Here is a 24,971-nt window from a genome sequence, read left to right as displayed (position 1 = left end):
CAAATAAATCACATTGATAATGAAAGTATTTTGGCAAACAACGGATCAATAAACTTAGATGATGATAATGAAAGTTTAAATAGCAATCAAAATTCCGAAATAATTAACACAATTCCAATTACTGAAGAACCAATAGACAATAAAAATAATCAACTTTTTATCTATCTACATGAGAAACCAACTGAAGTACAAGAAGAAGTGAAAGAAAACAAAAGTATTTTAAACATCTATATTAATAAAAGAGAAATTGAAACACATTTATTACATGTATTAAAAGAATACTGTACAGAAAAATTGTATCATTTATTTTGCAATGATGAAATGTATAAAATTATTACTGAAATTTATTTAAATCATTTTGAAAATGGAAAATTCAAATTAATTAGATGTTTAACAAGAGTTCAAGTTATTAATGCAAGCGATAAAATGAGACAATTGGCTTTAATAAGGAAATACCACGAAGGAATAACCAATCACAGAGGAATAGAACATACAATTAAGGAAATAAGAAAAAATTTTAGTTGGAAAAACTTAAATCAGATGGTAAATAAATACGTAAATAATTGTCAACAATGCCAGCTAACTAAATATGATCGAAATCCACCTGAAATTAGACAAGTAATTACTGTAACACCCACAAAACCGATGCAAGTTTTGCATATAGATTCATTTTCAACAGAAAGAACATTGTTTTTAACTCAACGATAAAAACGCCATAACTATTGTTGATAAATTAACTGAACATTTTAGCAAATTCGGAATACCAAGCGAAATCGTATGTGATCAAGGAAGTGAATTTAACAATTATTTAGTTAGAGATCAATTAAAATTATATAAAATAAATGTACATTTTACTACAATAGGTCATCATAATTCAAATTCACCTATTGAAAGATTTCATTCAACACTTATAGAACATTTACGACTTATAAGATTAATGGATAAAAATCTCTTTCTACGCATTGCAATGAATAGAGCAATTTTGGCATACAATTCAACAATCCACTCATCAACCGGATTCACACCCTTCAACTTACATTTTGGACATTTGGACAATTTGGATCCAATCAACATAGATTATGAGCATAGAGCCTCACAAGATTATGTCAATAAACAAAAGGAGATTACCCAATTAGTTTACGAAAAGATAAATGAAAAAGAAAAAGCGAGAAAAACTAATGTAAATGAGAAAGTAAACAAGAATATACCTGAATCTCAATTTACAGTAGGACAGCAAGTATACTGGTACAAGGAAAATAGAGAGAAATTAAAAGAAAAATATATCGGACCATATGAAATTATAGAAATTCTAGCAAATAATAAAGTAAAATTAAAATCTAAAAATATCAAAGGAACTAGAGTGGGACACATGAAAGAATTAAAACATCGTCTTTTTACAGGTGCTATGCCAGCACAGGACGACCCGAACTAATAAGATTAGAAGATTCTAATGGAGCGATTATACATCAGTTAGGAATCGCATATAACAGTCATTCAGACGCGGAATTAGTATTAGAAATAGATTTAAGAAAAGTTATTAATACTATAAACACTAATTTTAATTTCATTAATTCAGACGTAAGATTTAGCAACCAAAGTGCAGAATTAATTTTTAAATTACATAATGAAATACGCGATAAGTTGGAAATTTTGAGTTTAAAACAAAGAAATAAAAGAGCACTAATAAATATAGCAGGGAAATTAATAAAAGCCATTACAGGCAACCTTGATGATTCAGATGCAGAAAGGTATGACAATTTGATAACAAAATTAGATAAAAATCAAGAAAAACTTGATCATAGTTTACATTATTTGGCAAAATTGGTAAATAAAACTAATATTCAAGTTCAAAATAATTTCGATCTGATTATAAATAAAATCAAAAGATTAGACGATAAATTAGGGTTATTATGGCTCGATAAAAATGTAAATGAAATTATTGAATGCTACGAAATGACAGCAAGAAATTTGAACGAACTTATAGACGTATTAAATTATGCGAAAAGGGGAATTGTACACCCTCTATTAATAACTCCTTCAAAATTGATAGAAGAAATTAAATTAATACACTTGGATGATAACCATAAATTTCCTTTCGATATATTACTGGAACAAGTTGATATAATTGACAGAATAACGGAAGTAAAAGCATATAAAAAGAACGATAAATACACGATCATTTTACAGATACCTTTGATAAGTAATGAAATATTTCAGTATTACGAAATTCATCCATTGCCAACTATTGTCAATGATACCTTAATTCAAATTGAAAATCAATTTAAGTTTATAGCATCAAACGAAAATAAATACATTACTGGTAATACTATTTGTGAAAAATTATTTGAAGAACAGTATTTGTGTAAACAACAGATTGAAAGTAAAAATTTACAAAGTTGCGAATATCAGTTAGTAGTCAGAAATATTGTAAATGAAAATTGTAAATTAATAAATTTAATGATAGTAGATTTTGAAATAATTGAATATGAATTTGGTACGGTAATTGTATTAATTAAAGAAACAGAAATGTCAGAAATTTGTAATAAAATGATAAAAATTCATAAATTAAAAGGCACTTATTTAATTAATCGAAAAAATCAGTGTATTTTTAAGATAGCTGATATTATGATTCGTAATTTTTATACTGTTAGTATGGATACGCCATCAATATCAATACCAATTATAAATAAGAATGTATTAAATATAACATTTGATGAAAATAAATTAAAATTGGAGAATCTTACATTTGTTAACAGTAATAACTTAGAAAAATTGAATTCTATTAAAAGTTTTGGCGAAACCCATAGTTATATACTTTATATAAGGTAAGCTGGGGCAACTGGGTCATGATTTTACAACATGCCAATGTCGTTCATAAATTTGCACTCGTTTGATTCGAAGAAGAATTGTTAAAATGAACTTCTGAATACGTACGGATCTTAAAGAAGTATTTCTTTAAGATATCCGCATGTTTAACATTGATAATTCAAGATGCCAACGAGAAAAATAATTATTTTATGTTTTTGGCGCTCCTGGGCCCAGTTATCCCCGTAGAGTGGGGCGACTGGACCCCACCTGTCTATTCCATAAGCAAGATAATACAATTCAATCTGAGGTAGCTGGGCCTGTTTTAGGACGTGTTTATTTTCGGTACCATATCAAAAATTTCAGATTTTGTTTCATGGTAGGCTTTTTAGGGGTGTTGCAAATAGATAAACATCATTTGTTAACTAAAAATGTAACAAAAAGTGTCATAATAATGCTTTATTAAGTCATAAACTTCAACACAACTTCAACAAAAACTTGAGATACATAAATTACTTTGAAACTAAACATAAGTATTGCTTTTTCTGAGTTTTTAACAGAACAATTGGCTTCCCCTTAAAACAAATCAGTAAGTGCTAACATATTAATTTAACAGATTCGTTAAATCTTCCAAATAGGTACTAAAATGCAACATATTATTGTAGCGCGATGAGGTGTGTTTTAGAGGCTCTGATAATTTTCTACAAAGTTCACTTTGTTGAACATACGACTCTTCTTCTGTTTCAGTAAATTGCATATTGTGGCCACGCCTTTTGAAAAATTTTACTTGATAACCATTGTCATCAGCTTCTTGAATTCTTCCAACATACAATCGGAAAGAAACCTTATCTTTTCCAAAAACTTTAAATACAGCAAAATCATCAGGACTCAAATTGTCCGCGTTGGTTTCTTTCTCGGAGTCGGACAACTCCAAGCTATCATCACTTTCATGTAGAGAATAATTACTTTCCTCATTACTTGAATGTTCTTCATTCTTCTTCTCAGAGTTTGGTTTCCTTTTCTTAAGATTCTTCTGTTTTCTTGTAGTTCCTCTTTCGACCTGTTTCTGTTTCTTCTTCTTCAAATTTTCTTGTTTCTCAAGTTCGTCTTGTTCCTTCTTCTGCAAATATCCCGCTGTTGTTATTATCTCACAATTAGTCACCAGCCTCTTGCGTTTTCGTTCCGGGTTTGCTTTTGTGTCTTTATTGAACAAATCTAGAAGAACGTCTTCAAAACTTTTTCGTATCGGTGTTTCCAACTCTTTTGAGTTTTCATCATTCCTGAGATTTGTTGGTTCATTTGTGTACGTGTTCGGTTGTTCATCTTCATGGTTTTGTGTTTCTGCTGGTACATTAAAAAAAGCCTTGGATGTACTCGGCTGTTCATTTAATAGAACTTGTGGATGTGAGGTAGAAGCTATGTTAGTTTGTTGCTCAGTTGACGTCACTGGTACCTCACTGTCTTGTGCGGAAGATGTGGACAAAGTGGCTTCAACTTGTGTATCTGACGGCGCAAGTGATTTCTTCCTGTATTTTTTTAAATCTTCAGGTTTAAAAACTGAAACCGGAATAGCTTCCCGATTTGGACCATCTTTGCATGGATCGTATATTCCTGTTGCTTTGAATCCGTTTTTTATGCTTTCTTCAGGAATTTCGCCGCTAAGCTTTGTAAGGATGGTTGTGAATTCAGCTTTGGGAATTTTTTTCCGCGGATTCTGCCGTTGCCATTTGCACAATGCCTTGTCCCATGCCGTTTTCAAGCCTTTAAAAATGGCAACATCGAGGGGTTGTAGAACATGTGTTGTGTGTGGTGGCAACTTCATGATAATGATGTCATTTGCCCGTGCTAGTTGGATCAACTTTACGGAAATGTGGGTCACGTGCCCATCATAAATTAAAATTACAGGTCTTTCTCTACCAATATTTGCAAGGAAAACATCTCTAAACCAGTTGTAGAATAAGGTTGTCTCCATCCACCCACGCTCAGTTACTGAAACAGCAGTTTGTGTGGCCAATTCTTCGTTTATCCAATTTTCCATGACAAACTTCCCCTTAAAAACGCAAAGCAATGGAAGGGTTCTTCCATCAGCGGAACAACAAAGCAACACAGAAGTATTTTCGCGCCCAGAAGAACTAGTTTTGCGCTGACATCGCGCACCAATGGCCCCAACAATTTTGGTTTTAGAAGGGTCATGGCAAAATGACGTTTCATCACAATTGAATATCTGTCCTGGCTTTCCTTCAAGTTTTAAGTCTTTCATGAGGTGTTCCAACTTGTCAAAAAAGTCGTAGATGACCCAAGGGTTAACTTGGTCACACCGAACGTATTCGATACTTTGGGGTTTTTTGATAGACAAATGTTGCCTTTTCTTGAAAGAGATGAACCAGTCGGTTCCAGGTCGTTGGTCTTTGAATCTTGTTGGCAAATTATTCTGTCTAATGTACATTTGTACTAAATCCAGTACATCTTCTCGCGACAGACCAAATCCATGCTTTTCCATTACCTTGATGCAATTGGCAATTTCTTCTTCTTCGGCAGTTGACAGGTACGAAGTTACACCTCCGCCTCCTCTGCCTTCCTTTGATGTGGAACCCTTTCCCCTCGTTCCTAACACATGATGTTTCAGTGTGCTCCTTGGTATGTTGTAGAACAGTGCTGCACCTCTGGTTGTTTTGTTGCCATTTCTTACATCATCAATCGCACGCTGGAAATCTTCTACCGTGTAAGCGGACCCTGCACCTTTCTCAGTTTTTCGAACGTACGTTCTCACCATGTTGAAACGTTAATGTCTGTAAAAGAAAGAAGAAACATGTCGAAATTTATTTCTAAAAGTGTAAGTAATTACTTCCAAAATTCGGGGTAACTGGAACCCAAGGATCCAGTTACCCCCGAGGAATGATCCAGTTACCCCATTTCCACAAAACATACGGGGTTACTGGGCCATTTATGCTTGAATTACAATACGGAAAAATAATTGTCTGAAACACATGCTAATCACTCGTTTTAAACGTATTTCATTATTACATCTATAAGTTAATTTATCAATACTTACACTGCTCAAATCAGGACCACACAAATGCACTACTGCAGCACGTTGTCAGACCAAAATATATGCATTAAATTCAGAACGCACTCACGTGCATGCCGCATAGAAAAACGAGGTTATATTCGTTGTACCGGCAAGTCGACAGGTTGACACAACGTTGCCAACTGTTTGAATATTCCGTGGCAGCAGGTTAGACATTGACAGACTCATGGCCCACTTACCCCCTGGGTCCAGTTGCCCCAGCTTACCTTAATTATTGTTATAATTGTTTTTGTCATAATTGTGTATTTCATGAAAAAGTTCTTTAAAAGCAAAAATTTTAAAGTTAAGAGAATCCAGGAGGATCCTCAATCTAGCCAAGGAGGAGTTACATTCGCTAATCCTGTAGGGTTGCAATAAAATAAGAAGTAGGAGTTATAGATAAGCAGCTTCTATATAATAAGATGCACCACTACAATTAATTAAGTCTACTTTTAATCGCTGTACCGTGCGCGTCGGGTCATATGTTAATTTTCCAATAAAATAAAACAAATAAGTTTCAAGTTTAAAAGTTGTTTTGATTTAATTTGAATTTAAATAAAATAAACTCTTTTTAAAAACCTTAACCGCTCGACACGATTTGAAACTTACACCACATTTTTTTGAGGACACTAGTGACGTAAGTTTTGTTTTTCGGTTATATGAAGGTGCTATGTTTGTTTTTTTTTAGGGTAAATCAGATGGGAATTGTGATGATCCACAAACACCTAAGTCCGTATCTACTTGCCATTCATCAATATCTTCCGTTAAGAGAAGAAGAAATGCTAAAGAAAACGACAATACGGAATCGCTAATAACATTAGTAACCGAAAAGCTTAAAAAAACCGAAGAAGACGAATTTGACATATAATTGGCAAAAACGTTGCTGAAAATTAAGGAAACTTCCTACTAATATGAAGTTATTTTCAGAAAAAATAATAAACGATTGTCTTTTTGAGGCACAATTAGGCACCTTAAACAGGCATGCATATATAGAAATCCCACAAGCACAATCATACATTTGTCCTAGCGAAAATTTTACATTAACGGTAACTCATTAGATTTTGAAATATTATATTAAAATTACACGATTTATCATTTCAAAATTTACAACAGCAAAGACAAACCTCTGATGTTACTAATTATATAAATAATTTTCAAGGTTAATACTCAAAGTGTTAAAGGTTTAGTACTTCTGTTTATTTGTTATTATTAAACATTTTTTGTTACACAATATGTTACATTACATAAACAAAAGGAGTGTTTTTGTAAGTTTTTAAAAAATAAACCAATTTATTCATTACTCTTTGATTTAATAAAAAAATAGTAAACTATAAGCAAAAGTACTATCAGTACAATATTCTGGATGGGTTGCACCAACATTTTTAAGAAACATTTTTTATATTTTAATTCAGTTCAAAAAGTTTACACACTTGACAAAGTAGGATTAATTTTATAAAAAGGGAATATTTATGTTTACTTTATAGCATTTTCTTGCCACGAAACTTTTCCATCAGTCATAAAATATTCCAAAAATGCGTTCCTAACTTCTTTGCCTTGGTCCGAAGCATGCCTATTTTGTCCTCGTTTTAAATTTGTAAATCCATGTTCTTCTTCATAAATTAAAGCATCTTCAATATCAGTGTAATTGGATCCCAAATAATCTTTGCTTTTTTGTCTAAGAAAATTATGAAGCGCACAGGTTGCTAATACAACGGATTCTATATTTTTTATTTGCATGTTTATTTCTGTGTGATAAATTCTGAATCTACTAGCTAAAATGCCAAACGCATTTTCAACAACGTTCCTTGCACGCGAAAGACGACCATTGAATATTTTTTTAGGTGTTGAGAGATCTCTTTGGGCAAACGGTTTCAACAAATCTGTTCGCAAAGAAAATGCCTCATCGCCAATAAAAACAAAAGGTAGGTTAATTGTGTTGGTTGCATTAACAAAAGATGAATTTGGAATATGTAAATTCTTGGATTTTAATTTCTCATAAAAAATTGTGTTTTCAATTACACCGCCATCTGACACACGTCCGTTTATGCCAAAATTTACCAGGATAAATTGATAGTTACTATCAACACTAGCTAATAATACTGAACTGAAGGCTTAACGATTCTGACATGTTTCCCATCAACTGCTCCCAAACAGTTTGGAAAATTCCACCTCCGTTTAAAACCTTCAGATATTATTCTCCAATCATTTTCACTCTGAGGAAACTACAAATGTACATGATTTGAAACAATATTGCAATTAATGATTATACTAAAACTACCTTTACATAGTCTTTTAAAACAATACAAATTGCTTTGCATGTTTCAGGAATTGTCCGTCCCAATGCTTGTGCTGATATTATTGTTGTGAACTTCAGATCCTCATAACTTCTTCCTGTGGCTAAAAACCTGAGAGTGGCACTCAATCTCTCATGAGGTGTTATCTCTCTTCTCATTCTTGTGTCCTGATGTTTGATAAGAGCTGTTACTAAATTTAATAATTCAAGATAACTTTCTTCGTCCATTCTTAAATAATTTCTATAGTCGTCGGGCTGCAGTTTTAATTCAGTCAATAAATTAACTAGTACTTAGTACGTTTTGATATCTTTTTCATATTTTGTTTGTTTTTGATAGTAATAAGCAAAAGACCAATTGCAATTAATATTGATTCTTCAGAAGTCATCATATGAGAATATTTATGTATTAACAAGTAAACCACACTACCACATTAAATCTCCTTCTAAACAATTTCGTTAAAACTGAGAAACTGAAGTGAATAATGTATGGCGAAAACTCGCGTTCAGTTTTGCTCGAGAGCTTTAGGCCGGTTAACACATTGAGCGATTTTTACCGCGGCGGTAAATTTGCCGTCGCCGTCGTTCTGCTAGTGGCGCGAAGAAACAAATGGGAGTGTACACATTGGGCGATAAAAGTATCGCGTGGAAGATTTGCAGCCGTCGATTGCCACTGGCGGCAGTTTTGCCGCCCTTGTATTGACAGTGGCGCATACGAATATATCACCACTTTCACATTGAGCTGATTTTTACCGCGTTAATTGTTGTGTTGAGGTTAGGTTTTCAAATGAATTGAAAAATCGCAACATGGCTGAAGTAGTTATTGATAACGATCTTCTAATTTCGGCAAATCAGCGAAACCAGTATTATGGGACAAAACTTTAGATATTTTTAAAGATAGGGATGCTACGAATATTGCGTGGAAAGAAGTGTGCTCGGAAATTCGAAAGGACTTTAACGAACTCGAAGACGAAGAGAAAAATGCATTTGGTAAGTACACAATTTCATTTATTTTTTTCATTGATTTCCTGTTATGCACATAGATATTCATAGATAATAATAATAACCTAGATAGTAATAATAGATAATAGGACTAACTTAATAGATAGTAATAGTAATAATAATGAAATATAATATATAGATTTTCATGTTCACTGTTGTACAAATGTTAGCTTATATCTTAGACCATTGCCAAGGAACACTTCCAACACTAGATACAAAATATTTGCATAGGATGTTCCTTACATTATTTGCATTCAAACCTCCTCGTGTTGTTGTTTCGCGTTTAATATCTTCGATCCCTGCTATCGACATTGTGTCCTCAACTAAATATCCGTCTCTATCTCTAACATAATTGTGAAGGATAACACAAGCTGTTTAAATAATATCTGGGTTTCTCTGGGTTGCACTGGTTAAAAAACTTCTTTCGGTGAAAAATACCTTATTTTTATTTGTTTGCAACAGCCAAACATTAAAAGACGTGCGTTCGAGTTGTGAATAATTATTTTTATTTTTTGTTTTGTTTGTTATCGCGTTGACGACGAATGTCGCGTTGACGACGAATCAATTTTTACGCCGTGCAACGGATAACTTGATAACGTGAGGGTAAATACATATAATAAAAAATATATAATTAATAAAATAACAAATAATTAACATGCCCCCCGCCTTGAAAGGGTTCTTTCAATGAAAACAAAAGATAAATAAGGAAAAAATATGGATTACATTTTTTTTTTTTTAATCTCGAATTTCAAACCACCGGTAAACAGCAAAGTTTCACAACGGCTCTTTTTATAATTCCGCTGGAAGTTCGAACCGATGCTACTCTTGCAATGTTGTGAGTTCCTTTATGGAGTTCAACAATTCTTCCAGTCTTCCAAAACAAGGTAGGTAAGTTATCTTCCCTAATCAGAACTAATTGTCCAATTTTTAGGTTAGAGTCGCTCTTCGTCCATTTGTGTCGACGCTGTAATTCTGCGAGGTATTCTCGGTACCATCGAGCCCAAAAATGCTGTTGAACGTGTTGAAAATGCGATAGTCTATTTTCACCCACGTGACTTAAATCTGGATCTGGTGGTGAGATGAGTTGTTTTCCAATCAAGAAATGGGCCGGGGTTAAAGGAGCCAAGTCATTGGGATCGGATGATAACGGTGTAAGGGGTCGTGAATTAAGAATTGCTTCAATCTGAACCAGCAAGGTATAAAAATCTTCGAATCTAAACGAGGCATTACTAGCTACCCGCCTTAAATGAAACTTTACGGATTTAACCCCCGCCTCCCAGATTCCTCCAAAATGAGGAGACTTGGGAGGAATAAACGACCAATTTATATTACACGCATTAATCATGTCTGTCAGTTCGTTGGAATTATTAATTAGGAATTTGCTTAATTCCTCTAACTCTCTATTAGCGCCCACAAAATTAGTGCCGTTGTCAGAGTACATTTTCTGCGGTTTACCCCTTCTTGCTGCGAAACGACGGAGTGCGGATAAAAATGACTCAGAAGTTAATTCAGATAGCAATTCTAAATGAATTGCACGTGTCACAAAACATACGAATAAACAATTGTAGCATTTGCTTGTCTTTGCCCCTCTACCCCTTTTATTTTTTAGAAGAAATTGACCTGCGTAGTCCACTCCTGTGGTATGAAAGGGAGGTGCTGGTGTTATCCGATTTTTAGGTAAGTTACCCATACGGGGTTGTGTGAATTTTGGGTTTACTTGACAACAAGTTATACATTTACGCGCAATGTGCTTTGCGATGCTTCGTCCACCGATTGGCCAAAACCGTTCCCGTATTGATGCTAATAATTGTTGGGGCCCGGCGTGAAAAAGAAATTTATGTTCTGCTTCGAAAATTAAACGGGTTAATGTATGTTTGCCTGATATTATTATTGGAAATTTCTTGTCAAATGCATAATCCGAGTTACTTAATCGTCCGCCTACTCGAATTATCCCGTTTTCATCTAAAAATGCACTCAAATTTGTTAATCTGTTTTCCTTTGGTAAACATTTATCGCTCTCTAATAATTGTAATTCTTCAGGAAATGTTTCCCTTTGACTACATTTAACTAAATATTCCAAAGCAACTCTTAACTCATCAGCATTTAGAGGACCTTTAAGTCTTAATTTTCCTTTACAATTATTTTTGAATCTGAATACGAAGGCAACAATTCTTTGTAACTTTATTAAAGACGAAAACTTTGAAAATGGAATTAACTGATTGACATTAGTTGTTAAATTTAATACAACTCTTTTTTCAGGAAGATTTTCTGTCTGAAATTTCCGAACAGGCCACATGTTTTCGTTTTGTATTAACCAAGCCGGTCCCAACCAATACTTTTCTAAATTTGATAATTCCCGAACATTAACCCCGCGCGAAATAGGATCGGCCGGGTTGTCTTTTGTAGAGACGTATCTCCATTCATTTGAATTTGTTCTCTCCAATATTTTTGTGACACGATTACCTACGAATATTTGCAACTGTGATGGCTCTATTGATAACCAACCCAAAACCACACTAGAGTCTGTCCAGTAAATTGTTTTTAATATATCTACTATTAAGGCATTTTTAACCTTACTCATTAAGTCCGCAAGCAGTAATGCTCCCATCAACTCTAATCGCGGCACGGTAATTTGCTTTAATGGTGCAACTCTGGATTTTGCACAAATCAAACGACTTATAACGTCTCCGTCGACCCCACAAGAACGAAGGTAAATGCACGCTCCGTACGCTTTCGTTGAAGCGTCCGAAAATCCGTGTAATTCTAATGACCTTGAGTATTGAAGTGATATGTGCCGCGGAACACGAATTGAATTTAGATAAGGTAATTGTTGTCGAAATTTAACCCAGCTTGTATGGATATGATTTGGTAGCACTTCATCCCAATTCAACCCTGCTTGCCAAATTTCTTGTAAAATAATTTTTGCATTTATTGTTACCGGACATAATAACCCAAGTGGATCGAACACTTGTGCAATATCGGACAGAATTGTACGTTTATTGATCTTATTATATTTGGTACCTTCACTTATCTCATATCTAAATTCATCGCTTGTAGGATCCCACAATAATCCCAAAGTTCGAGTGTTTTCGTATTTGCCTAAATCGACCCGGTCTATCGTAGATGTTAAAGTAAGCTCGCGAATAATTTGGAGGTTATTTGACGTCCATTTAGCTAATTCAAAACCGCCTTCAAGTACGCTATTAGGCTACCGCATGTGCGGTCGTAGCCTAATAGCTACCTCCTCTCAATTCATTCGCATTCCTCTCTCTCAATAAATAATTGAGAGAGAGGAATGTCCAACCTGAACCTCGCTCATCTCAATAAAAAAATAATAGGTAATTAATATGCTTTTATAAAACAAAGAAAAAAACTCACCTGAGCTAAAATTATCTCGATAAATTCATTTAACCTTTAACTGGTGACGTGCATGTGGAGGAACGTGCGTGGTGACGTTGGGTCCTAGGGACCCATGTCTTTTTAAGAGCCTTTGGTATATTTTTCTTTTAGTTTGCCGTTTTATGCTTCATTTCATACCTTACTTAATTAGAAAAGTGGATTCTGCTCATTTTATTGCTATTAACAAGGGCGGTATTAAATAAACAGCAATAGCCTACAAAAAAAGGTATTATTTTATTCTTAGAGAAAGAAATACAAATAAACTAAATAAGGATCACATCTATGATGTCTATATTGTTTAACATATATATGATAACAAAATAAAATTAAAAATGGCACTCTAGGTTCTATTTTCACAATTTCTGCAGAGCATGAGTAGTGTAAGAATGCCGGTTCTAGACCGGAAGTTGCTCCTGCTGCTCCTGCGGTGACGTCACGCCTCAATGTATTAGGTATAGGGGGGGATACCAACTAAAGTTTGGGGGAAAAAAAATTAGGTTGGTATTAAAAGTAACTAGAGATCTAGGGATTTTTAGAAAATTAAATAGAAAAATTTAAATTAATATAAATAAATAAATTAACTTTTAATCTTTTAGAATTTTTTATGAAATTAAACTGAAAAATTTAAATAAATGAACTTGTAATCTTTATGAATTTTTTTATGAAATTAAACTGAAAAATTTAAATAAATTAACTTTTAATCTTTTAGAATTTTTTATGAAATTAAACTGAAAAATTTAAATGTAATGACGTCGATCGACTGTGATTGAGAATTGAACTTTAAATTGGTGTAACTTGAGCTGAAAAATTAAATGGTGGTGGTGGGGATATAGGATTAGAAATGAAAAAACTTATTACAAAAAAATAAATATATTAACAATTTTTAAAAAAAATTAATACATTTCAAAGCATAATATTATATAAACAATATATAAAAATAATGTGTGATTAACATTTTTTAAAAAAATTAATTACATTTCAAAGCATAATATAATCTATGATTCGCAATTAATTAATTGCATTTCAAAGCATTATATAAAAAACAATATATAAAAAAATAATCTGTGATTAACCTGTAATATGACTACTACATTTCATCATCATCATCATTGGAACCAATCTTCTTCTTCTTCTTTATAAATTCAATTTTTTGCACAGTACATGTCTTGTTCAGTTCAAGTTCTCCAAGATATACCAAACACATTTCACTTAGTTCAACAATTTCAGCATCGGAAATCACTTCAGCAATACGTTTAGGTAGAAACACAATAAATCCAGCTTCCAGTTCAACAATTACCATAGGCCAAGCTCGGCTTGGAATACGTTTAGCTGCTACAATTGGATACGGTGTATGTAAATGTAAATCACTCACTTTTTTCTTAGGTAAAAATTCACACTGTCCTAAACGATTTAGATGTTCCATCTTTTCAATAAGCGGTGTATAAAGTTCAAGTGAACAGCTTGGAGTGTAAGTTCGGAATGAATAAATTTCGCACCAGGCGGTAGAGATAATGTAACCGCAAAAAAAAATAATGTGGTTAGACGCAGTAACATCTCTCTAGATAAACAAATTTCCAATAACAACTGTTGATAAAATTAAAAAAAATAAAATTATCAAAAGGAAAATTCGAGAAACAATAGAAATTACTCACAGTATAAAAAATAAATCGATCCTAAGTGTTCCCAACACATCCCAATGGTTGGTAAACCATGTTCTCCACAATCTCAATATGATTTCGATGGGCAACATCCCGTAAAGCTCAAATAGATGAATTCTTTTTTTAGTCTTAAATTCACAACCTCGGCTGCTGAATCAAACAGGCTTGATGGCTGTTTATAACTCATCTTTTTATAATTTGATGTTTATGTTCTGTTTTAGATTGAACTAATTCTATAATGTCTTTTTACCACATTTTATATTAATTTTCTATCTGTCCTATTTCCCGATGTTGTCATCCGAAGAAATTTATCTGTTTTTTTGTGGTAATTTGTTTTTCGTGGTATTTCGTTTGTTCGTCACTGTATTTTTTGCAGATGTATTTCTCAGTTGTGATAATTGCGGTTTTTGTGGTTTTACTTTATTATGCACGTGTTATTTTTTTATTTTATTATCTATTTACTTAGAATAACATTTTAATCAGTTGTGTCCCACAGATTGATTTCATCGGTTCTATATCGGTTAAAAATGGAAAATTTTAATCAAATTGGTGCGTCATTGAATAGTAAACTTGATTTACTTAACAATATATATGCAAGATCCAGTAAAACCTTGGTTAGAGTCTCTCGTTTGGAGTGTAATAGAGTATATCGTATAATAGGAATTGAGAGACATGTTAATTCGAGTAGTACATATCCCAAAGTTTTAATTGAATTGGAGGATTTTAAAGTCTATATACCTAAATGTTATGAAGATGAGATATTAAAGGATGATACGTTTACAATTTTAACATTTTCAATCAATTCTATCGGATTGATCTTTAAAGGTTCTACCTATCTAATGGATATTTTAAATTTTGTAAATTTAAATGAAGTTTAATTTTTTTTATAATGTGAGTATTTCTATTGTTTCTCGAACATTCCTTTCAATAATCTTTATTTTTTATCTTTTACCAACAGTTGCTATGGAAAGTTTGTTAACCACAAGCGGATATGCGCGTGAAAAAACAACTATATTTTAAATAAAAAACAATGTATTAAATGAAAAAATTTATTTAAACCAATAAAATGTATATTTAATCTTTACAATACATTTTCTTTAGAAATCCAACTGTTCTGAGACGAATCAAAACCTAACCATTTCACGTACAATCTATCCCCTTTCCTCCTTCTTATCACTTTTTCAACGAGATAAACGTCAGGTTGTTTAGATAAACTGAGCTCAAATTCATAAAATGCTCCTGAAATGGGTTGACCATTCATATCCTCCAACAAATATGTTACAGGGTTTGTTATCTGAACTTTAGCAATTTTAAACAATTCAGTAGTCCAATTTGGTAGGTATCCTTTATCGAAAACATGTTTATGTGATACTGTGTTACTGATTCGTACCGTATCACCAACTTTAGACTTTCATTTACCAGTAATTTTTACGAAATTGTAGACTGTATTGAGAAGCTGATTTTCAATAGATTTAGAATTTATTAAATTAGGAGCTAGGAGCTAGCTTTGTAGTCCTATGCTTTAAAGCGTTATAAATTTTAGCTACGTCATTCAAAAGATGTAACCATTTATGATTCCCGTAAAGACTAAAGTATTTATAGAGCCTTCTGTTTTATCTGACCAACCGCTTCTATCGGCACCGATACTTTTTCGAACTGAAAAGCGGTTGGATGGGTAAAACAGATTGGTACAGATAAATTTTAACAGGCCGGTTTTAACCGATCTGTTTTATCTGACCAACCGCTTTTATCGGTTGTAACACCGATACTTTTTCAAACTGAAAAGCGGTTGGATGGGTAAAACAGATTGGTTTCTGATCAAATTATACCGTTGACGGATGGAATTCTTATAATTACTGGGGGACGTTAAGGATTGTCACAGGTTGTTATATAAACTGTTTTAGCAGATAAATTTTAACAGGCCGGTTTTAACCGATCTGTTTTATCTGACCAACCGCTTTTATCGGTTGTAACACCGATACTTTTTCAAACTGAAAAGCGATTGGATGAGTAAAACAGATTGGTTTCTGATCAAATTATACCGTTGACGGATGGAATTCTTATAGTTACTGGGGGACGTTAAGGGTTGTCGCAGGTTGTTATATAAACTGTTTTAACAGATAAATTTTAACAGGCCGGTTTTAACCGATCTGTTTTATCTGACCAACCGCTTTTATCGGTTGTAACACCGATACTTTTTCAAACTGAAAATCGGTTGGATGGGTAAAACAGATTGGTTTCTGATCAAATTATACCGTTGGCGGATGGAATTCTTATAGTTACTGGGGACGCTTTACGGACTGTGGAGGATATGGTTGGAACAAACTCGAGTTTACGTGCCTCCCGTCAGCGTCGCTTGAATGCGCATGCGCAGGAAATTAGGAATATTTCTAATAAAATTTCAGCCAACTTAAATACGACTAACTTTATTTTGTTTATATAAAAATCCAGTTCAGCTACTTTATTAAAACATAATGTTATTGACATAGAGTTGTTTACAAACTGATCTATATTTGATTAATCATACCAGTTAAAGGAACATATTTGAAAACTCTATCATGTAAGATTAAACAGTAGAGCGAAGTAGCATTAGGTATCTCTTCACTCGTTTCAAATTCAATGCGAATATCAACGGTTCCAACATTTAAAATATCATTTTGCCGTGAACAATCAATGTATCTCTGTTAAACATTGGTTCTGCAAGTTCTCGATCGTAATAGGTTTTTACCTTAGCAGGCGGTAGACAGTGGAACGCACATCTGTTGAGCGATAAATAGCGCGCTTATAGCTATAGGCGTTCTGGACCAAAATCCCATAAGATTTAACATTGGGGTTCAAAAGTATCCTTTTTATCCCCACCACTATCTCCTTTCGAGGTTCTGGCTACGCCAACATTTTAAATTCGATCAATCAGAGCGCAGCATTCTCCAAGAACCACCTTTTGGCGGAAAATTTGAATGAGGCTATCTAGATCGACAGGCTCAATGCAAATAATATATATGACGTGTTTAAACTCGAATAAATATGAAATCGGTTCGATTTAAGGAGGAGATTGAGATTTATGAAGTAGAGCGTGATGATGTACATAAAAGAGCAAGAAGCGGGCGGGAATGGTTAGAGGCGGTAATTGATAGACAACGATTTCAAAGACGTATTAAAGAAATTGAACGAATTCTTGACAAAATATTGCGTGAAAAATTGTTAAAAATGAATGAATAAATTAAACATAATAAAATACATTGTATTAATTATTTTAGTTTTAATATATAGTTGTATAAAACGTGCATATAAGTTAAATGTTATGTATGGTTGAATTAAATTCTATCCCCACCACCACCACCACTACTACTACAACAACCAGTCTCATAACCCCATGGAACATACTTACTTATTTACTGAGAATGCTTATCGCAAAATACTTGGGAAACGTTGATGCACAAAAGAAATGTTTAAACAAAATATATGATTTGAAGCAGATAAGTATACTACTAAAATAAGGGTCAGATAACATATTACAAAAATTGTTTTATTTAAAAAAATCTACATACTACTACACAATATCTGATTTCTTAATCCAACTTCTTTCATCTATTCCAAACCACTTGACGTACATTCTGTTTCCTTTCCGTTTTAGAATCTTTTCAATCAACTGTATGTCAGGATAATGAGTCCGTTGTAATTCTTCAGTGTAGAAAGCTCCTTTAATGTTATCACCTTTCAAATCTTGTAATAAATACGTCACTGGATTACTATATTGAATCTTAACAATTTTAAAAACTTCATTGCTCCAGTTAGGAGTATACCCTTTGGTGAACACACCACGATGTTTCGATATTCTTACAAAGTCATTCAAACGAAATTTTATGGGTAATGTTTGATTTTGATAATGTATTTTCCTATTATAAACAGTACGCAATAGCTTTTCCTCATCCGCCTCTATTGGTTTCATGCCTGTAGTGGAATGCTTGCGGGTATTATATGTTAATAAAATTTGCGGTAATAAATTTAACCACTTAAAAGATCCCTGCACACTAAATTCTTTCCACATTAAACCTTTTAAAGTTCTATTTAAACGTTCAACGATAGATGCTTTTAATGAGCTAAACGTAGAGTAATGATTAATTTTTAATTTACTCATAAGTGAGATAAAATCTTTATTATAAAACTCTTTTCCTTGATCGGTTTGAAGGTTTTTTGGTACGTTTGCATCCTTTAAAATACTTTTCATTGCTTTAGTAACATCTTTACCCGATTTAGTTTTTACCGGAACAGCCCATGCATATTTGCTAAAGACATCAATTACAACGAGTATATAACGATAACCACTATTTTGTCGTGCATAGGGTATCATCTCTACTAAATCAGCCTGGTATAAATCATTTATCCCTTTAGTAAGTACATGTCTCCTTTTAAAATGTATTCGAGCAGGTTTATGAAGTTCTTCAGCTAATTTTCTTTTAATATCAGAGGACATGTTACTACGATTTCAACAAACAGTGTATTAATCGTCGCAGTAGGAGATGGAATAAATCTTAATCTATCACCTTTCTTCAATTTGATACCCTTCCCATTTGAGCTATCATAAATCCTATTGTTTACTATAAAAGTGGTGTCCGATGGCTCAATAGTGATAGAGTAAATTTCTCCTGATTCAATAGGAAAAATATAATATTTTTTTAAATTACTCAGCGCATAACTATGTCCAGCTTTCCCACCAGTCAAAGAAATATTCAAATAAGAATAATGGTTATGTTCTACTGAGGAGGCGGAGGAGGAGGAAGAAATATGATGTCCGAACTTGTGGATAGTCATAACTAAAATGATGAATGTATTGTAGGTTTATACAATTATATGAGCTTCTCGTAACTCTTCTGTAATACTATTAATTTCATTACCATGTGACCTATTACCGGCAAGCTGAGAGGCTATTAAAAGTTTTAATCTATTTACTAATTCATTAGGATCATCCCAATAAATAAAATTTGACCGTTGATTATTGTACTGCTGCTGCTGCATGAGACCTTCACCAGTTCTCATACGAACAGGAACGCTTTTTACTCTGCTCCGTCGTACAACTCCTTCCGTTGCATTTAAAACAGGTGCAATTATTTGACGATACTTGTCCGACTTGTCACCCATAATTTGTTTGCTTTTATCTTGGTTTTTGTTTAATGCTGCTGTTGTTTTTAGTATTTCAACGTAATTCTTTTGATCGTCACTAGTATATTGTTCTGGTTCCCTCTTGAAAATTAGCTCATACAGACCTTTCGTACCCTTATAAGTTTTATTTGCAATGGTTATATCATTCGTTTTACTACTAAAGGATATTTCACTATCTCCAATGTAATATTTATCAGTTAAAATATTAACACGAACTCCCTTGTTGCTAGAATCGAATTCATTGTTATCATCTCTTACATAACCCTCAATGTAGGATCTTGTTAGAGGAGCAAATTGTTCCAAGTATAAGAAAAATGATTCTTCAGGAATATTCATAGTTTCTGGTAATGGAGATTCATCTGCTGCTGTCGCTGCTGCTGCTGCTGCAGGTGGTGATGTTTGCGTTGGTTGTGGTGGTGGTGATGGAGATGTTGCAAAAACATCGTCATCGTCATCGCTTAATATTGATATTGTTGGTGATTGAGGCGCTTGTTGTTGTTGTTGATGAAGTTCTGGTAGACGTGATGCTTGTACTGCTTTTGATACTCTTCTTTTCTTTGTAGGTATTACTGTTTTAAATTCTTCTTCTTTAACTTCCTCCGATTTAAGCTCTTCCTCCTCCTCTTCGTCCTCCTCCTCTCCCTTCTTAACTTTAATAGGATGTTTAATTGTGGAAATTATTTTTTCTAAAGGGGTTGTTACTGCTTTATATTGCTGTTGAAGCAAATGTTCAGATTTATGTTTCCTTGATTTTAATTTATCCAATTTCTTTTTCACATTTTCTCTTGTTTTAATAAGCTTTCGTGTTAATTGTTTTGAATCCATGTTTTCTGTACAATGAATGAACACTTACTGACTAATGCATGTGCTTACTGTAGAGTTTTATTAGAACTGTTCAAGTCGGCTTTAACTGATCTGTTTTATCCGACCGGTTTTAACCGATCCGTTTTATCTGGCCGGTTTTAACCGATCCGTTTTATCCGACCGGTTTTAACCAATCCGTTTTATCCGACCAACCGCATTTATCGGCTGAAACACCGATACTTTTTCGGATTCTCCAATCCGAAACCCAACTTTTGTTTTACTTTCATCGCGTTAGTAACAAACCATGCGTTAGCTTTTTCACCAATCGAAGAATCTTTCGCTAATACTCTTTTCCATGCTTCTGCAGCTAATACTTTATCTGCTATATGCCGATTGTGTAAATCTGTGTATTGTGTATAGGCTAAATCATGACGTTTACATGCTCTATCAAGGTCATTAATGCCAGGATCTCCACGTGCTAAGCGTTTCATGAGATTTGTCCCAGGTCCACAGAACTGATAGCCGGGTAAATGCAGCTCTCCACCTGTTCGTATCACTAACATGACTGATATAGAAACATACACAATCACAGTTTTATATAGTAATGAAACCCATTACGATATCTACCATTGTTCATATCGTCCTCCTTACTGATTACAAAAAATCCGAATCTATCTCTCCAACACATTGAACACATTTTCTTAAAGACGTTGAATTTCATATAGGGTATTACATGATCGTTATAAATATGTCTTAAATTTAGATCATCTTGTTTGAAAAGTATTAAAAAGTTTGCATTATCACGTATTAAATGCTTTGGAATATGCGTGTAACTCTGACATAAATAAAAACTGTCTATTGCCTTATGTCGTCCCATACAAAAATAATCACGAATAATTGATTGTTTATCGCATGCTACATCATCAAATATAAAAACCGAATCTTCATTCGCTTTGGAAGGATGCATTATGTCATCACTACTGCTATACTCATAATATCCTAAACCTTTTATAGGCTGTAGTAATTTTCTCAAATATTCATATTTGCTTTGATACAATGACTTTGAATACACATACACATTTTTAAAGGATAGTCCATTAGGATCCTGTAATAAGCTAATTATCAGATTTGTTTTACCAGAGTTAGAAGGTCCGGATATTATGCAACGTAGATTATTTGGAAATAAATAACTATGCTTTTTGTTTTGAGGTGATTGATTATTATTATTAAATTGTATTGTTACATCATCAACATTTAATGTGTAAGGTTGTTTTATCACTTTCATGTTTATTGTATAACTAACTCTTATATCAGTTTGATTTTGAATATATAATGTTCTAATTTGTCTGTTGACCATTGAAGTGATTATCAATATCATCAATATTTAATGTGTAAGATTGTTTTATCACTTTCATGTTTATGGTATAACTGACTCCTATATAAGTCTGAATCTGAACATATAATATTCATTTGTCTGTTGACCATTGAAGTGATTGGATGATCATGAAGAAAAGAGCCAGTGGAAAAGCCATTTCTTTTAATAGAGCCGTTAAAAATGCTAAAATAAAATTAAAAGAGTCAAGCACTAATGATTTGAAATCTGCTGCAAAGTTAGCTTTACGTGCCGTAAAAGGTATTGTCAAAAAGAAACCTCGTTCTAGAATTATTACAATTCCGAAAAGCGGTGGTATCCTTCCGCTCATTCCAATTTTTGCTGGTTTAAGTGCATTAGGAGCTTTAGCAGGTGGCACTGCTTCCGTTATAAGTGCTGTCAATAAAGCGAAGCAAGCACAAACGGCCCTCAAGGAAAGTCAAAGACATAATCAAACGATGGAATCAATAGCTTTAGGTAAAGGTCTATATTTAAAACCATATAAAAAAGGATTAGGTGTTTTTTTAAAGACACGCCAAGAAAAACCATACAACGGCAGAAAGCGCTAACAAACGTTGACTTGATGCGTTATGTAAAAATATTGGGAATACCAGAGTTTAGAGGGATATTCATGCGAGATAAATTGCCTATACGTATTAATAATAATGAAAGAGGTATTATTAACTTGGATAGTGTGAAAGGGCCTGGCACTCATTGGACAGCCTATATTAAGAAGGGAAATATAATTACTTATTTTGATAGTTTTGGTAATTTAAAACCAAGTAAAGAAATTGTGAACTATTTCAAGAGTGCTGGAAATAATGTAATTATTAAATATAATCACCATCAATATCAAACCTATAACACAAGTAATTGTGGTTATTTATGTTTAAATTTCTTACTATCGGACGCATTATAGCTTCAACAATCAAAGGATGTGGACGTTTGATTTAGTAGGAAAAACATCTGTTCTAACAGCAAATTACCACCCTGCAATAGAACTGAATCCTAATTATCAATATGAACTGGCACTTGTAAGCTTTGATGGTTACAACTCAATTCCAAATATTGATGAAACAAACAATTGCTTAAAAATAGATAATGTATTGATAGCACTACCAACAGGATCTTATGAATTAATACACATTTCGAATGCTATTAATAAACAACTTAAAGAAAAGAATATTAATGGTGTGACCTTTAGCCTACAAGCAAATGAGGATACGCTACAAGCAGTGATCACATGTAACAAAACTATTGATTTTAATATAAACAACTCCATCTCAACAATATTAGGATTTAATAAAACAGATGTACTGGATCCAATAAAATCCCCGCATAGAGCTCGCAATATTGTAGATATATTTAAAGTAAATTCTATACAAGTACTATGTAGCATAACTCATGGAGCTTATCACAACGACATACCTGCGCACACTATCTACTCATTTTTCCCTACAGTACCTAAAGGTTATAAAATATCAGAAACTCCCCACAATTTAATATATATGCCTTTGAATACACAAATAATTAATAATATTACCCTTAAAATAGTTGATCAAAACGGAGTGTTGGTCAATTTCAGAGGAGAAGTCATCAAGATAAGACTACATTTAAAGCTCTCTAGTAATAATGGTTCTTAAGGTGAAAGGTTATATAAACCCACGAAATCAAACCAATACTTTTAGTTCTCCTCACACTGTGAAACAGTTAACACCTCAAAACAAACAATTTCTTGAATCATTAGGTTTACAATTAATAAAATAATATTCAATATGAGTATCTTAAACGTCTCGGATAAAGTAGAATTTGATAATTCACTCGTACGGATTCAGTATCATAATCATTTACCATACTCATCAAATTCGTTTAACAATAGCGATGAAATTCGTATTGCAATTCAACAACAGGACGTTTACACGTTACCAAGTCAATCTTTTATTTACGTACAAGGGAAACTATTGAAAGATGACGGAACCGTTGATAAAGATTCAAAATTATCAGTAAATCCGATCGCTCATATGTTTAGTGAAGTACGATTTGAATGTGGAGGGAACGTAATTGACAGAGTAAGAAATCCAGGAATAGCTAGCACATTAAAAAATCTTTGCTCATTAACAAGATCGGAATACTATCATGCCTCTAACGCAGGTTTCGAATATCCAAATGTTAAAGTAAATGAAAATACAGGACATTTTGATTTTTGTGTTCCCTTGAAATATTTTCTTGGTTTCGCAGAAGATTATAATAAAATTTTGATAAATCTCCGTCAAGAATTAGTTTTAGTACGCAGTAATTCAGACAAGAATGTTATCGAAAGTCTTTTACCTAATGTGATAATTACTATTAATAAAATAGTATGGAAAGTCCCTCATGTTTCTGTAGCCGATGTTGAACGTTTAAAACTTTTAGAGTACATTGAACAAGGAATTGAATTAGACATGGGATTTAGATCATTTGATTTACATGAATACCCATCATTACCAAAAAGTAGACAACACACATGGACAATTAAAACATCTACTCAATTAGAAAAACCCAGATACTTTATATTAGGGTTTCAAATCAATAGAAAAGATAATCCGTTACGTTCTGCATCACAATTTGACCACTGTAATTTAACAGATATGAAAGTGTTTTTAAATAGTGAGAAATATCCCTATGAAGCTTTAAATTTAAATTTTAAGACAGGTCAAATTGCAGTTTTATATGAAATGTATTGTAATTTCGCAAAAACCTATTACGATCGAGAACTTGCAGAACCAATGTTTAACAGAGATACATTTTTAGCACATACACCGATTATTGTAGTTGATTGTTCACGGCAAAATGATATTTTAAATGTTGGAACCGTTGATATTCGCATTGAATTTGAAACGAGTGAAGAGATACCTAATGCTACTTCGCTCTACTGTTTAATCTTACATGATAGAGTTTTCAAATATGTTCCTTTAACTGGTATGATTAATCAAATATAGATCAGTTTGTAAACAACTCTATGTCAATAACATTATGTTTTAATAAAGTAGATGAACTGGATTTTTATGTAAACAAAATAAAGTTAGTCGTATTTAAGTTGGCTGAAATTTTATTAGAAATATTCCTAATTTCCTGAGCATGCGCATTCAAGCGACGCCGACGGGAGGCACGCCTTTAAACGCTCAGCAAATTTAAATTTTAAAAATGTAACAGTTCGTCAGGTAAATTTATTTTATTCATTAAATATATTATTTTTTTTTTATTAAATGTATTATTCTTATTCATCGTCTGCGAGCGAGTTTCCTCTTATCTAATCTTCGCACATATTCTACCGCATATTTCCTGCGATTCGCTAACGCGTCAACAACCGCCGCACTCGAAAGACCCGATTCAGTTCGTTTTTAACCGCTGCTGATTCCTCTAGTTCGTAAATCA

General features: G+C 33.0%; 3 protein-coding genes across 3 annotated transcripts; 1 reads left to right on the top strand and 2 right to left on the bottom strand.

Annotated features, from left to right (window-relative positions):
• Nucleotides 1-343: 343 nt before the first annotated feature.
• On the bottom strand, nucleotides 344-9,646 carry LOC111421860 (uncharacterized). The gene is made up of 2 exons (XM_071199784.1): nucleotides 8,151-9,646; nucleotides 344-8,094 (listed from the first exon to the last, which is right to left on the bottom strand). The coding sequence occupies exon 2, from the start codon at nucleotides 5,576-5,578 to the stop codon at nucleotides 3,410-3,412; it is 2,169 nt and encodes a 722-aa protein (XP_071055885.1). The 5' UTR covers nucleotides 5,579-8,094; nucleotides 8,151-9,646; the 3' UTR covers nucleotides 344-3,409.
• Nucleotides 9,647-9,912: 266 nt separating this feature from the next.
• On the bottom strand, nucleotides 9,913-13,986 carry LOC139431813 (uncharacterized). Its single transcript, XM_071200001.1, has 2 exons — nucleotides 13,759-13,986; nucleotides 9,913-12,372 (listed from the first exon to the last, which is right to left on the bottom strand). Exons 1-2 carry the CDS (start codon nucleotides 13,984-13,986, stop codon nucleotides 9,913-9,915), a joined length of 2,688 nt encoding a protein of 895 aa, XP_071056102.1.
• Nucleotides 13,987-23,332: 9,346 nt separating this feature from the next.
• Nucleotides 23,333-24,535, top strand: LOC139431812 (uncharacterized). The gene has a single exon (XM_071200000.1). It carries the CDS (start codon nucleotides 23,333-23,335, stop codon nucleotides 24,533-24,535), a length of 1,203 nt encoding a protein of 400 aa, XP_071056101.1.
• Nucleotides 24,536-24,971: the final 436 nt, after the last annotated feature.

Source organism: Onthophagus taurus, chromosome 11, assembly GCF_036711975.1.
Source record: "Onthophagus taurus isolate NC chromosome 11, IU_Otau_3.0, whole genome shotgun sequence".
Lineage (NCBI taxonomy): Eukaryota > Metazoa > Arthropoda > Insecta > Coleoptera > Scarabaeidae > Onthophagus > Onthophagus taurus.
The sequence above is the reverse complement of the archived record's forward strand: the minus strand, read 5'-3'. Positions and strand labels throughout refer to the sequence as shown.